This window comes from Pelophylax lessonae, assembly GCF_965119305.1.
Source record: "Pelophylax lessonae genome assembly, chromosome: 12".
NCBI classification, from domain to species: Eukaryota; Metazoa; Chordata; class Amphibia; order Anura; family Ranidae; genus Pelophylax; species Pelophylax lessonae.
In genome coordinates, this window is record NC_138779.1 from 59,529,786 (window position 1) to 59,543,466 (window position 13,681).

Sequence of the window (13,681 nt, forward strand, 5' to 3'; positions counted from 1 at the left end):
ACACAGTACATTTTTACTGCCTCTAAACACCCCTCCATGTTAGCCTATGTGTCCATGCACATATAAACTTTCAGAGGCGTTTGGAGACATGGGCGTTTAGGGGCAGTAGAAAAAAAACAGCCTGTTTTCTGCCTCTTTCTAAGGTCCTCTGTATGCCTCTAAACCTCTCCTATTCCCTCTAAAGTTAGTTGCAGCCATGTACACTGTTCTATACACACTACACATCCAATAGCCCCCAGGAGGGAGCAAGAGAGGGTGGCTACATTCATACCTACAGTAGAACCATGATGAAGGAACTTAGCCACCCTCTAACAGGAAGTCAGATCACAGCAGCAAAGAAGGTGCATTCTATGCATGCATTAAAGCGTTCCACCCTGAAATTTTTTTTTTTTAGATAAAAATACAGGGCTAGTGCATTTAAGCAAAGATAGCCTCTGAACTGTCCCCGGGTCGCACTTACCTTTTAGAAGAAATACTTACCTTGAAAATTTCTTCTCCAGCGCTGCTATCTCAGGTGTGGGCAGCTGAAGCCAGAGCGTCCTCTTCTGCGTCCTCTTCAGTGACGTCGGAATCCCAGAATGCGCCTGCACCGGCCCCGCTTGTCACTTCCGGTGCAGGCGCGTCATCCCTGCACAGCTTCTGGGCATGCACGAAGCTGTTTAGCAGGGAATGCCGCGCCTGCACCGGAAGTGACGAGCGCCCCGGGGCCAGTGCAGGTGCATTCACTCCTGGGAGCGATGACGTTCGGGTCCCAGGAGTCAATACAAGGAGGAAGTGATGGCGTGGGCCAAGGCCACAGAGGGAGGAAGTGGAAGAAAGGTGAGCATATTTTCTTTAAAAACAAGGTAAGTAAATCAAAAAAAAAATGTAATTATCCAAATTGTTTTTCAGGTAAATTAAAGCAAGCGGACAGTGAAAAGTTCATTTTGAGGGTAAAACTCTGCTTTAAGCTAAAAATCATTCTGTGTGTAGCAGCCTCCCTCAGCTCCCTGAGAACTTACCTGAGCCCATACTTATCCAGCGATGTTGCAGGAGTTTCTCAACTGCCCCAGACTCCCCTTCTTATTGGCTGAGACAGCAGCGCTGCGCGATTGGCTCCCTCTGCTGTCAGCCAAAATCAGTCAGCCAATCAGGAGAGAGAGAGGGGCGGGGCTTGGTCTGAATGGACACAGGGAGCTGTGGTTCGGCTCAGATGCCCCCATAGAAAGCTGCGTGCTGTGGGGGCACTCAACAGGAGGGAGGGGCCAGGAGCACGGAAGAGGAACCCGAGAAGAGGAGGATCCAGACTGTTCTGTACAAAACCAACTGCACAGAGCAGGTAAGTAAAGCTGAAAATTGGCCTGGGCAGGAATGAGGTAAAAGTGTCCACTACTGATTACAAGGTGATGTGACTCCTGTGCACATGCCCGGGGGTGAAATCAGGGGGTGAAATCACTGCAGCCTAGCCATTCACATGGTCAAAGATCGAGAACCCAGAAAGAAGACCAGGAGAAGAGGGATGCACTAAGGGCCAAGGGGAGCCATGACTGGAAAGCGCGAAGGGCTCAGTTTGTAGGTAAGTCTGTCATAATGTGCTAGTATGCAATGCATGCTAGTGCATTATGAATTAAACCTGCAGGGGGACCAGTGTTTTTTTTTTTTTTTTTTTTTAAATGACTTTACTATCACTTTAGGCCTGGTTCACATCTATGTGGGTTTACGGCCCACATCAGCACATTTCAATGCCATGCCTGCGTTTCCTGCAGAAAAAAGCTGCATTCAGCATTTTAAAAACGCAGTGGCTTTGAAATCATCTTTTACACTATGCGATTTTCCTGCTGTTCCCACACCCGTGCTGCATTTATAGATGCGTGGGCCATGCAATTAAAAAGGCAGTGCATTTGCAGGTGCAAAAACCACCAGGAAAATCGCATAGTGTAAAAGATAATTTCAAAGCCACTGCGTTTTTAAAATGCTGCATGCTCCTTTTTTGTGTGGGAAATACAAGCACAGTTGCCCATTCAAATGAATGTATTTTAGTAAAAGAGAAAAATAATAAGGCAGGGCAATGACTTTGTGAAAAATATAAAAACCCACATCAGGTCATTTACTAAATTGAAATTTGGTGGCCATTAGTTACAACACTTTGCATATTGCGATTGCAGTTTGCATTTCTTTAATGTATGGTATCTCTGTCCACACAGTTCATGCACTAAAGCAAAAACCCTCATGTGTATAGAATATTGCATTGACAATATCCACAGCAATCCCATACCTATTATTGCATGTTCTGGGTGATGGTGTACTAGTCTGCCTGTCTGCCATGTGGTTGGAATCTTAATTAGTTAAAACTTTCAGGGCAAGGTAACATTTTTAATTTAATTCTCCCATCCCTGGCATAGGGTTGCCTTTCCTTCTCTCCCCCTCCCCCCTTTCTCCATTTAGCACTGAGTGCCAAAGAAAATACCCAGGAAGCATGTGACTCACTCCAGGGAACGCCGCTGTGCTGTTGTGTTAGACTCCAGTCCTAGGCCAAGTCAGGAAAGGAGATGAACCTACCTGGTCCTGGCCAGCCAAGTTCCGCTGACATCTGCTGCCATCCCCTCCAACCCGGCGGCCTCCCGAGTGCCGATGTACAGGCAGCATGGCATGGGGCGGGGTCAGAGGATCAGTGTAGCTCACAACCCCGCCCGCTCTTTACTTCAGCCCCGCCCGCTCTTTACTTCCTAGACATAACTTACAGCACAGCGCGCCGCTGCCTGTCTCCTGCTCGAGTGCTCGTGTGTTTCCGGTCATTCTTTAGTGCCGATGGGGCTCCCAGTTTGCGGGCAGCGTGGGCTCTAGCGGCAACTGCTTTGGGCCCCAAAACAATGACGGGGCCCTGGGCAGCTGCCCCTTTTGCCCCGCGGTAAAGACGGCCCTGGTTATACTTACCTGCTTTGTTGCAGTGGATATGCATAGAGCAGCCCCGATCCTCCTCTTCTCGGGTCCCTCTACTGTAATCCTGGCCCCTCCCTCCTGGTGAGTGCCCCCAAAGCAAGCAGCTTGCTATAGGGGCACCCAAGCCGAGTACCAGCTCCCTGTGTCGATTCAGACATGGAGCCCTGACCCGACCCCACCCCCTCTCTCTCCTAATTGGCTAGCTGACTATGATTGAAAGCAGCGGCAGCCAATGGCACCCCTGCTGTGTCACAGCCAATCAGGACGGTGAATCTCAGACAGCTGAGACACTCTTGGACATCTCTGGACTGAGAGGGACCTCAGATAAGTATTAGGGGGGCTGCTGCACACAGAAGGCTTTTTAGCCTAATGCATAGAATGCATAAAGACAAAAAAAACCTTCTGACATTACAGCCCCTTTAATTTGTCATACAAATATATATTTGCAATCAAATCTTTATTATTTTGTGGAAATAATGTGGTGCAGATTTTTGCCAGTCGCAGGTGGTGTCATGCCCCTCCAGCCTGTGTCTTGGAATAAGAGGGAGTTGATTCATCCATTGATCTACATGTAATATCCATCTACTATTGTGTTTGGCTGGTTAGTGGGCATGGAAGAAGAGGGAGGGAGTGGGCTGTCATTTACCACTGTGTATACGCCCACATGTGAGACTCTATAGTCGCATGGGCTGCTGAAATGTGACAGGGAAGAAATACTCAGAGTATAAATACAAACCCAATTCCAAAAAAGTTGGGACACTGTACAAATTGTGAGTAAAAAAGGAATGGACTAATTTACAAATCTCATAAACTTATATTTTATTCATAATATAATATGTATAACATATCAAACGTTGACAGTGAGACATTTTGAAATGTCATGCCAAATATTGGCTCATTTTGGATTTCATGAGAGCTACACATTCCAAAAAAGTTGGGACAGGTAGCAATAAGAGGCCAGAAAAGTTAAATGTACATATAAGGAACAGCTGGAGGATCAATTCGCAACTTATTAGGTCAATTGGCAACATGATTGGGTATAAAAAGAGCCTCTCAGAGTGGCAGTGTCCCTCAGAAGTCAAGATGGGCAGAGGATCACCAATTCCCCCAATGCTGCAGTGAAAAATAGTGGAGCAATATCAGAAAGGAGTTTCTCAGAGAAAAATTGCAAAGAGTTTGAAGTTTTCATCATCTGCAGTGCATAATGTCATCAAAAGATTCAGAGAATCTGGAACAATCTCTGTGCGTAAGGGTCAAGGCCGGAAAACCATACTGGATGCCCGTGATCTTCGGGCCCTTAGACGACACTGCATCACATACAGGAATGCTACTGTAATGGAAATCACAGCATGGGCTCAGGAATACTTCCAGAAAACATTGTCAGTGAACACAATCCACCGTGCCATTCGCCGTTGCCAGCTAAAACTCTATAGGCCAAAAAAGAAGCCATATCTAAACATGATCCAGAAGCGCAGGCGTTTTCTCTGGGCCAAGGCTCATTTAAAATGGACTGTGGCAAAGTGGAAAACTGTTCTATGGTCAGACAAATCAAAATTTGAAGTTCTTTTTGGAAAACTGGGACGCCATGTCATCCGGACTAAAGAGGACAAGGACAACCCAAGTTGTTATCAGCGCTCAGTTCAGAAGCCTGCATCTCTGATGTTATGGGGTTGCATGAGTGTGTGTGGCATGGGCAGCTTACACATCTGGAAAGGCACCATCAATGCTGAAAGGTAAATCCAAGTTCTAGAACAACATATGCTCCCATCCAGACGTTGTCTCTTTCAGGTAAGACCTTGCATTTTTCAACATGACAATGCCAGACCACATACTGCATCAATTACAACATCATGGCTGCGTAGAAGATGGATCCGGGTACTGAAATGGCCAGTCTGCAGTCCAGATCTTTCACCCATAGAAAACATTTTGCAGATCATAAAGAGGAAGATGCGACAAAGAAGACCTAAGACAGTTGAGCAACTAGAAACCTGTATTATACAAGAATGGGACAACATTCCTATTCCTAAACTTGAGCAACTTGTCTCCTCAGTCCCCAGGCGTTTGCAGACTGTTATAAAAAGAAGAGGGGAGGCCACACAGTGGTAAACATGGCCTTGTCCCAACTTTTTTGAGATGTGTTGATGCCATGAAATTTATAATCAACTTATTTTTCCCTTAAATTTATACATTTTCTCAGTTTAAACATTTGATATGTCATCTATGTTATATTCTGAATAAAATATTGAAATTTGAAATTTCCACATCATTGCATTCTGTTTTTATTCACAATTTGTACAGTGTCCCAACTTTTTTGGAATCGGGTTTGTACACTGAAAACTGGGCATGTGCAGAGTTGCCAACACTGCTCTACAAAATCCCCTAGCCAGGGATTTTTTTCAGCGGGAACGCGGGGGAACGCAGTTCCGGCACCTCCAGCACTGAATGTATGTAATGGCAAGGGGTGCTGGGCTTTGCTACGGGTGTCTTTTGATGCTGGCTGGTGGGGATCTATTGTTGCTGGAGGTGGTATATTTTTGTGGGGGGTTTATTGTTGCCGGGTAGGTCTACTGTTGCTCCTGGGGGACCTATTGTCTCTGGAAGAGATCTATTTTTACAGAGGGGGTCTATTGTTGCTGGGGTTGGTCTTATGTTGCTTGGGGGGGGTCAGTTGTTGCTGAGAGGGATCTACTGTTGAGGGAACCGTCTATTGTAAATAGCTGCTGGAGGGTCTATTGATGTCTGTGGGGAGATCTGTTGTTGCCTCTGAGGGTCTATTGCTGGAAGAGTCCATGGAGAGGAAAAAGTCCAATGAGAAGCTCTGGTGATGAATTGGAAAGATGTGACCTCCACCAAACACCAAAAGAAATAGCCTCTTACCAAACTTATATGATCCCCATGATAGAGATCATAATGCGCTTGTAACAAGGGCTCCTCACACTCCACAGCACTCCTCAACAGATGGATAAATGTAAGATCACCTCCAGCAGTAAATTTGCCTCAGTACAATCCAATATGATCCTCTCGTGGGAACAATCATATAATCATACTACATGAAAGAAGAAGAAACTTCACATAGTGTAATACATTCAAGGTAACACTTTAATTAAGAACAGGTATTGCACTCACATGTGGATCAAAATAAACAGGCATCAAGGTAAAATCCTGCGGGGATCTCAAAGTGGACGGTGCGGTAGCTGCAGCCCGGTCTCCTGTTTAAACAGGAGAACACTATAGGGTACTCTCAAGAAGGACGATTACCGGTCCCCTACCAGTTTCGTCAAAGCGTGACGTCATCAGGGGGCGTTGAGCTTCTCATTGGACTTTTTCCTCTCCATGGACTCTTCCTCTACTGGTTTTTAGCACACTCTGATACATTGTGGAAATCAATCTATATATCAGTGATTATTTTTTGTGTTTTTTATCAAGCACTGCATACTTCTGTTTTCATTTGGTTTGGGTTGAGGTACAACTTTCTTATGCTAGCAGCTGATTTTGTATAAACACTGTCTCAATTTTATCTAGCGCAGTATAATCTGTTTTTATCTGAGGGTCTATTGCTGTCTGGGGGTATTTTGTTGTGGATGGTTCATTGTTGCTGGTGGGATCTACTGTTTCTGGGGGGTCCTTTGTTGTTATTTTAATTCTTGTTATCATTAACAAATCCCATACAAATTACTTAGTACCACAAATGATACTTGATTTTGTATTCTCTAAAAGGGGCAGTATTGGGAGGTGGGTAGAGGATGGAACCTAGAAATGGTGCTCGGAGGTAGGTAGGGGGCGGAGACAAGGGGTAACCCCGAAAGTGGGAGTTCCTGCACCTATTGTCTGAGAAAAAAAGCCCTGCCCCTAGCTGAATTGGGGACATGAACAGAAGGGGGGGGGGGTTAGAGAAAAGCAGGACCAACCAGTTTTTTTTTTTGCAGAATACAGAAAACAAATCTCATAGCGACTGAGCGACTATGAACAGAATATGATACACCATTTTTTGATAGTTTTTATGATGTGGGTTTAGTGACACTTTAAGCTATGGTAAGTTGAGCAAACCACCAGTCTTTCACCAATGTCTCTCTGGTTAGCCACTGTAGAGATGATAGTGAGTAATTTCCTTTGGTGTTTCATGCAAGCTTTAACTCCAAATTGGGCAGGTTCTCCTATGGTCTTTCTGTGTGTACCCTTGTCTAATACTGTGTATACCAGTTGGTGAATGTTGATCCAAAGACATTTCATTTTCAAACAGTCTCACCGCATGTGTTTGGGGGTACCTGACTCTGAGAGACCATACACCAACATAATAAAAGTTTGTAGTTAGCGTACACCAAAGAGGAATTCATTGAGCCATAAATTTGAGTCAAATTTTATTTTCCCTTTTAAAATTGCTACACTTATGTCAGGGTCAAGTCTTACAGATGATTTAATGGGGATAACTTACTAAATAAAAAGAAAAAAAAAATATATATATATATTAGTTAAAAAGTAAAATTTCCCTTTGCTGCGTAAATAAGATGAAAGTGTGTATACTTTTATTAGTCAAACATCTGCAGTGAATTTTTTTTTTTAATTAAATTTTTTTCTTCTACATGACTGGGTAATTGAAATAAACACAGCTATACCTTATTCGGTACACCAAATCAACATTTACTTTGCAAAATGATCAGTCGGTAATCCTTCAGTAAATCCACTGGAGAATGCATTGGAGAATGCATGCTGAAAAAAAAAAAAACAATGGCATATGAGACTACCCAAAAACTACAAAAAAATTAAGTACAGAGCATATGTTTAAAAATGTGTAATTTCTTTAAATGATCACCATTTAAATGATGAAATAAAACAGTTAGTCAAATTTGGCATTTGTTTCTATTATTGCGAATAGTCAATTTACCGGAATTTTTGCATGCAGATTTGTTCATATTTGAATTCAGAATTGTATAATGCTCCAGGGAATGAGTGCACATATTTAAGATAATTGAATATCAATATACATTATGTTGTATGCATGTAATACTCTTTCATGTAATATTTGCATAATGTACTCTATATTTTATTCTCAACTTTCATATGTATTACTTGATTGGTATATTTGTATGCACACTAGCCAGATGTCTCTTTGGTTCCTATATGGTAAGAATGCTGGGTGCACAAGGAGTCAGGCAAAGCCATTTTTAGCACGTTTCTTCTTTGCCCATGAAAGACAAAGTAATAGGTTAACGTTAATGCTGGCGATACCAGTAGAACACCCTTTTTTTTCTCTTTCTTATTGTTTAACTATCAGAACCAAGTACTGTACAGGGGAACCTGTGACTTACTTCCATGTGACAGCATTAGTGCACCAGAGTGGGAGGAAAGTCTTCAGGGCTGTGTAGACTTTGACAAGAGCTTACACATGACTTCTCCTGGCTTCTTATAGCTGAAGAAAGCCATGGGAGAACGAAAAGGTAACCAAATACTATAATGAAATATGGTACATTTAATAGACTAAAAATACCAAATAAGATAAGTTAATGGTTAGCATTTACATGCCTTTTAAAATTGTGAACATAATTGATTTATTTTTTTTTTTTAGGTTGCGTTGAAGGCAATAGTCTTATAGAGATTGGGGCTGGTCCCACCATATGTCATATTCTGTCTGCCTGTGAAAACTTCAAGCAGATATACCTTACGGATTATGTAGAAAGAAACCTGCAAGAAATAGAGAAATGGCTGAAAGGTGACAGGGAGGCCTTTGATTGGTCTCCACATGTGAAATATGTCTGTGACATTGAAAACCACAGGTATGTACTAAACATCTATTAATGCACTCTAGATATGGATGAGGTCGCATGAGTCTGCCACTCCAAAAGAGTTGATAATTTCTATCAATTTGCTGAAAAATCTGAAAAATGTATTTTATTTAAAAGTTTTTATAATATTCCTTCAAGGCAAAGTGAAAATAATGGGGCATTTTAACTACAATGATATTGACTGGAGTAATGGCACTGCTGGAACAGTTAAAGTGTTACTAAATCCCCAACAGTAAAAACTCACTATGGAACCTAAGAGGTTAATCCTCTGCATTGTGTAAAAAAGGCTGTTTGAGCCTGTCTTCCCTGATCATCTCCTTCTTCCACTGACTCCAATATATCTGATATTTACAGAGCCTAGATGACAGACTGCACATGCTCAGTTTGGTGTGTATTGCTAGAGAGTGTTTATTATCTTGGAGAGTGCATGTGATCAGCATAAGGCCAATCAGCACTGTCTAGTCAGAGGGTCAGGGCTCCTGCATTCTCATAGGACAATCATGGGATGAAAATTCCCTCCTACAAGCTTTAACCAGACATTCATTGAAATAAGAAGACTGCTATATACTGCTGATGAAAAAATGTATTTAGCAGTTCATATTTACTACAATTATTGCATTTCTATGTTCTGTGTACTGTGGGAAACCAGATATAGTGAATGCATAGTCTTGGGTTTAGTTACACTTTAAAGGGTAAACCAGGGGCGTAACTACAGAGGTTGCAGGGGTTGCAATTGCAACCGGGCCCCATGCTCCAGGGGGCCTGTGCGGCTCCCCTGTACACCTAGATAGGAGGGGCGGCGGGGGCAACATGTAGAGAAATCACTGTCCTCCCTTTTCCTCCTGTAGTTGCAGGAGGAAAATGGAGGAGATTTGTTCCTCTGTATGCTGCCCCCGCAACTCCTCCTATCCAGTTCACTTGCGTTCTGCTGTCTCTGGGCCCCTGTGTGTTCCCCTGGTCCCCCTCCCCCCACTGTGCTGCCACCCCCCCACACACACACACTGTGCTCCCTTCCCTCTCCTGCAGGCTGCTACAGGGGATGTGTCACAATAGAGAACCTGGAAGGGGTCGGTAAATATGTAATTTACCAGCTCCTTCCTTTTCTGAATGGACAGAGTCAAAGTCAGTGACATTGTAAAAAAATTAAAAAAAAAAATGATAAAAATAATACAATTAAGATACCAAAAAATAAAAACTACTGACACCAGTGGGTGAACTTCCAGGATCCGCAAAGTTCACACTTGCGACCGATCCCTGGCATTCCACCACCGTGGGGAGGCCCCAAGATGGCAGGAAGGAAGCCCACTGCAGAACTTGTGAAAATTATGGTCCTGCAGCAAGACCCTAAGGACCCCGCAACGAGAGTAAAGGGCCCCAGGATCAGTGGGAAGAGCCCCAGGCTTGAAGGGAAGGGCCACGGCTAGGGGTCTGGGGGCCCTTCATGGATTCTTGCACCAGGGCCCTGAAGGTTTGAGTTACGCCTCTGGGGTAAACTTTTACAAATCTATTAAGCTCTGCTGGACATGGTGATCTCAAACAATTCTGAGCCTATTACTAATGTTCATTTAAAAAGAACATCTAGGTAGTAGTGACCATAACATGATTTAATTTAATGTAAGTTGTAAGCAACAAACACATACTGGAGGGATAAAAACACTTACCTATAAGAGAGCACATTTTCCAAGGATGAGGGCTGCTTTCCAAGACGTAGACTGGGAGGGAATATTGGCATTGATAAACACAGAACAGAAATGGCAATCCTTCAAAAAGACTGTATGTGAACTCACTGCAAAGTATATTCCCACGGGCAATACGTTCAAAAGGCTAAAAATAAAACCTATGTTGCTCACGGCCAAAGTTAAAAAAGCAATAAATAATAAGAAAATAACTTAATTCTATTTTTAAAAAAATATAAAAATAAAGGAACACTTTTATCATTTAAATCTTACAAGGATTATAACAGAATATGTAAAAAGGAAATCAGGCCCGCAAAAATTCAAAATGAACGACAGATTGCAAAAGAGAGTAAGACAAACCCAAAGAAATTCATCAAATATATTAATAGTAAAAAGGTCAGGTGTAGGCACTTTAAAAAATAATCCGCAGTGGGTGCCTTGAGACAAAGAGAATGCAAATGTATTAAATACCTTCTTCAACTCTGTATATACAAAGGAGCATGGGGGAGCTCATGTTCATAATGGGGATAATATTGACATAGCCCAATTATGGCTCAAAAGTGATATGGTCCAGAAATATTTAGACAGCATAATGGTGAATAAAGCGCCTGGACCAGATGGCATCCACTCACGCATCCTAAAAGAATGGAAATCTGTCCTTTTAAGTCACTGTTTATAATTTTGTTTTGGTACTCTTTAATGACTGGAATAGTACTACTGGACTGGCGTATAAGGGGTAAATGGGGTCAAAGTCTGTAACAAGTAACTATAGACCTGTCAGTTTAACTTCTTTAGTCTTGAAGATACTTTAGAGTTTAATAAAAGACCACATAGATGAGTTCTTGCTAGAAAAAAAAAATTAAGCAACAGACAGCATGGATTCATGAAAAAGAGAAGTTGTCAGATAAATCTGATTTCTTTTTATAAGGAGGTAAGTAAAACCTTGGACGGAGGGATGGCTGTAAGCCTAGTATACTTGGATATTGCAAAAGTGTTTGACACAGTTCCCCACATATGCCCCCCCACCGAACCTTACCAGGTCCCTTTTAAATACAAAACACTGCAAATATCAATATTTAAGCTACAAACATGTAGCTAGTGCAATTAGCAATGTGTTTAAGTTATAACAAAAGTCAAAAATCATATTTATCATTTTACATGAAGGTCAGGTAATATAACCCAGCCAGCACAGAGTTCTCCTTTACATCAAGGTCCACAGAGTCCTCCTTTGCACTATAAGGGGGAATTCTTTAGACTGTGATGTAAAGGGGAAAGCTGTAAATTCTGATTTGGGGGGAACTCTGGTGGCCACAGACCACCATCCTTTAATTGAATACGCTGAGGTAAGGGGTAGGTTACTGATACAAGGGGGAACCTTTATATCACTGTTTTCACTGTATTCACTCCCCCCTTACATCAGTGACCCCCCCTCCCTCAGACTGGCCTTGCTACGCTTTCACTGACCACCTCTCAGGTGCACTGTGCCGGGCTCAGTAAGACAGTCCTCTCTGGGTTCCAGTCTGGTGGCTCCTGGTTTTATCCCATACAGAATTCTCTTCTTCACAGTCCACACACCTCTGACCCTCATGTTGGTGGCAGTCCCCCTCTTGACTGCTCTCCAGTCTCCCAGAGATGGTCAGTGATTGTAGGCATGATACAACAGTTGGTCAGAGATTGCAAACATGATACAAGAGATGGTCAGAGACTTCAAACATAATACAAGGGATGTTCAGAGGCTACAGACATGATACGAGAGATAGTCAGAGATTGTGGACGTAATACAGGAGATGGTTAGAGATTGTGAACTCTGCGGACATGATACAGGAGATGGTTAGAGGCTGCAAACATAACACAGGAGATGGTTGGAGGCTACAGACATGATGCAGGAGATGGTTAGAGGCTGCAGACATGATACAGGAGATGGTTAGAGGCTACAGACATGATGCAGGAGATGGTTAGAGGCTGCAGACATGATACAGGAGATGGTTAGAGGCTACAGACATGATGCAGGAGATGGTTAGAGGCTGTGGACATGATACAGGAGATGGTTAGAGGCTGCGGACATGATACAGGAGTTGATTAGAGGCTGGGGACATGACACAGAAGATAGAGGCTGCAGACATGATGCAGGAGATGGTTATAAACTGGGGACATGATAGAGGAGATGGTTAGAGGCTGGGTACATGATAAAGGACTCCTGTGTGCAGTTTAAACATTGTATAGTGTTACCTCCTCACATGTTCATATTCATTATTACCTCCGCCTTCCCTTTCCCCTGTTGTGAGAAAAAGGAGTGGACCCTTAGAAGTAAACAATAATACGGTTTTACATTTAGTATGTGGTTCATGGCTCACTTTACAGACAGTGTACAGTGCAGCTCTGCACCATGTGATTGCTGTGGTGACCAATCACAGCAATCACATGATACAGAACTGCTCAGACCAGCTCTGTACACTGTCTGTGAACTGAGCTGTCTGATGATGGTTGGGTTAACAGTCATTAATGGATGCGATGGCTGCCAGTGGGTAATTTCTGGAGTAACATTTATTAACCTATGATGTTACAATAATAATTCATATTGCTTTCCTATTATCGGTGTTGGATTTATTGCACAAATCTATCTTTAAAAAACTGAATTTCAATTGTGGTCAATTTTTAGAATACCTGTAGTGATTCTTATATTCTCAATTCTAGATCCACAGAGGAGGAGAAGGCAGAGAAGATACGCAGGAAAGTCTCACTCATGAAGTGTGATATCACCAAAGCCAATCCCCTAGAGCCAAATTCCCTTCCCCTGACAGACTGTGTGATTGTTGCCGGGTGTCTCATCTGTGCTTGCAAAAATGCTGAGGAATTTAAAACTGCTGTGAAGAACATTGTGTCTCTAATAAGACCTGGGGGTCATCTAGTTATCAATGATTACTTAGGAGCCTCGTATTACTTGGTCGGCAAGACAAAGTTTTCTCTTCTGTCAGTTGATGAAAACATTGTGCGAGAGGCGGTGGCGGAGAGTGGATGTGAGATTCAGGAGTTTACAACATTTACTGACTTACAATTTCCAGAAGAGGTGTTTAATTGTAATGTTTCTTTCTGTCTTCTAGCCCGCAAACATTGACGCCATAGAGGGAAACAATCAAAAGAGGCCAAATTAACTTTAATGCCCTTTTTAACCTAGCCCATTTTTGAGACATGTTGTTTACAAGTTAAAATCAGTATATTTTGCTAGAAAACTACTTAGAACCCCCAAACATTATATATATATATATATATATATATATATATATATATATATATTTTTTTTTTTTT

At 42.5% G+C, this 13,681-nt stretch overlaps 1 protein-coding gene across 1 annotated transcript in view; it reads left to right on the forward strand.

Annotated features, from left to right (window-relative positions):
- LOC309568296 (uncharacterized protein) overlaps window positions 1-13,681 on the forward strand; it is a gene marked incomplete at its 3' end in the record, with an annotated part of 101,471 nt that overhangs the window by 13,613 nt on the left and 74,177 nt on the right. The window contains exons 3-4 of the mRNA XM_082273964.1: window positions 8,483-8,690; window positions 13,070-13,452. Of these exons, the coding sequence (XP_082130090.1) occupies window positions 8,483-8,690; window positions 13,070-13,452 (591 nt within the window). The remainder of the gene's footprint in view (window positions 1-8,482; window positions 8,691-13,069; window positions 13,453-13,681) is intronic.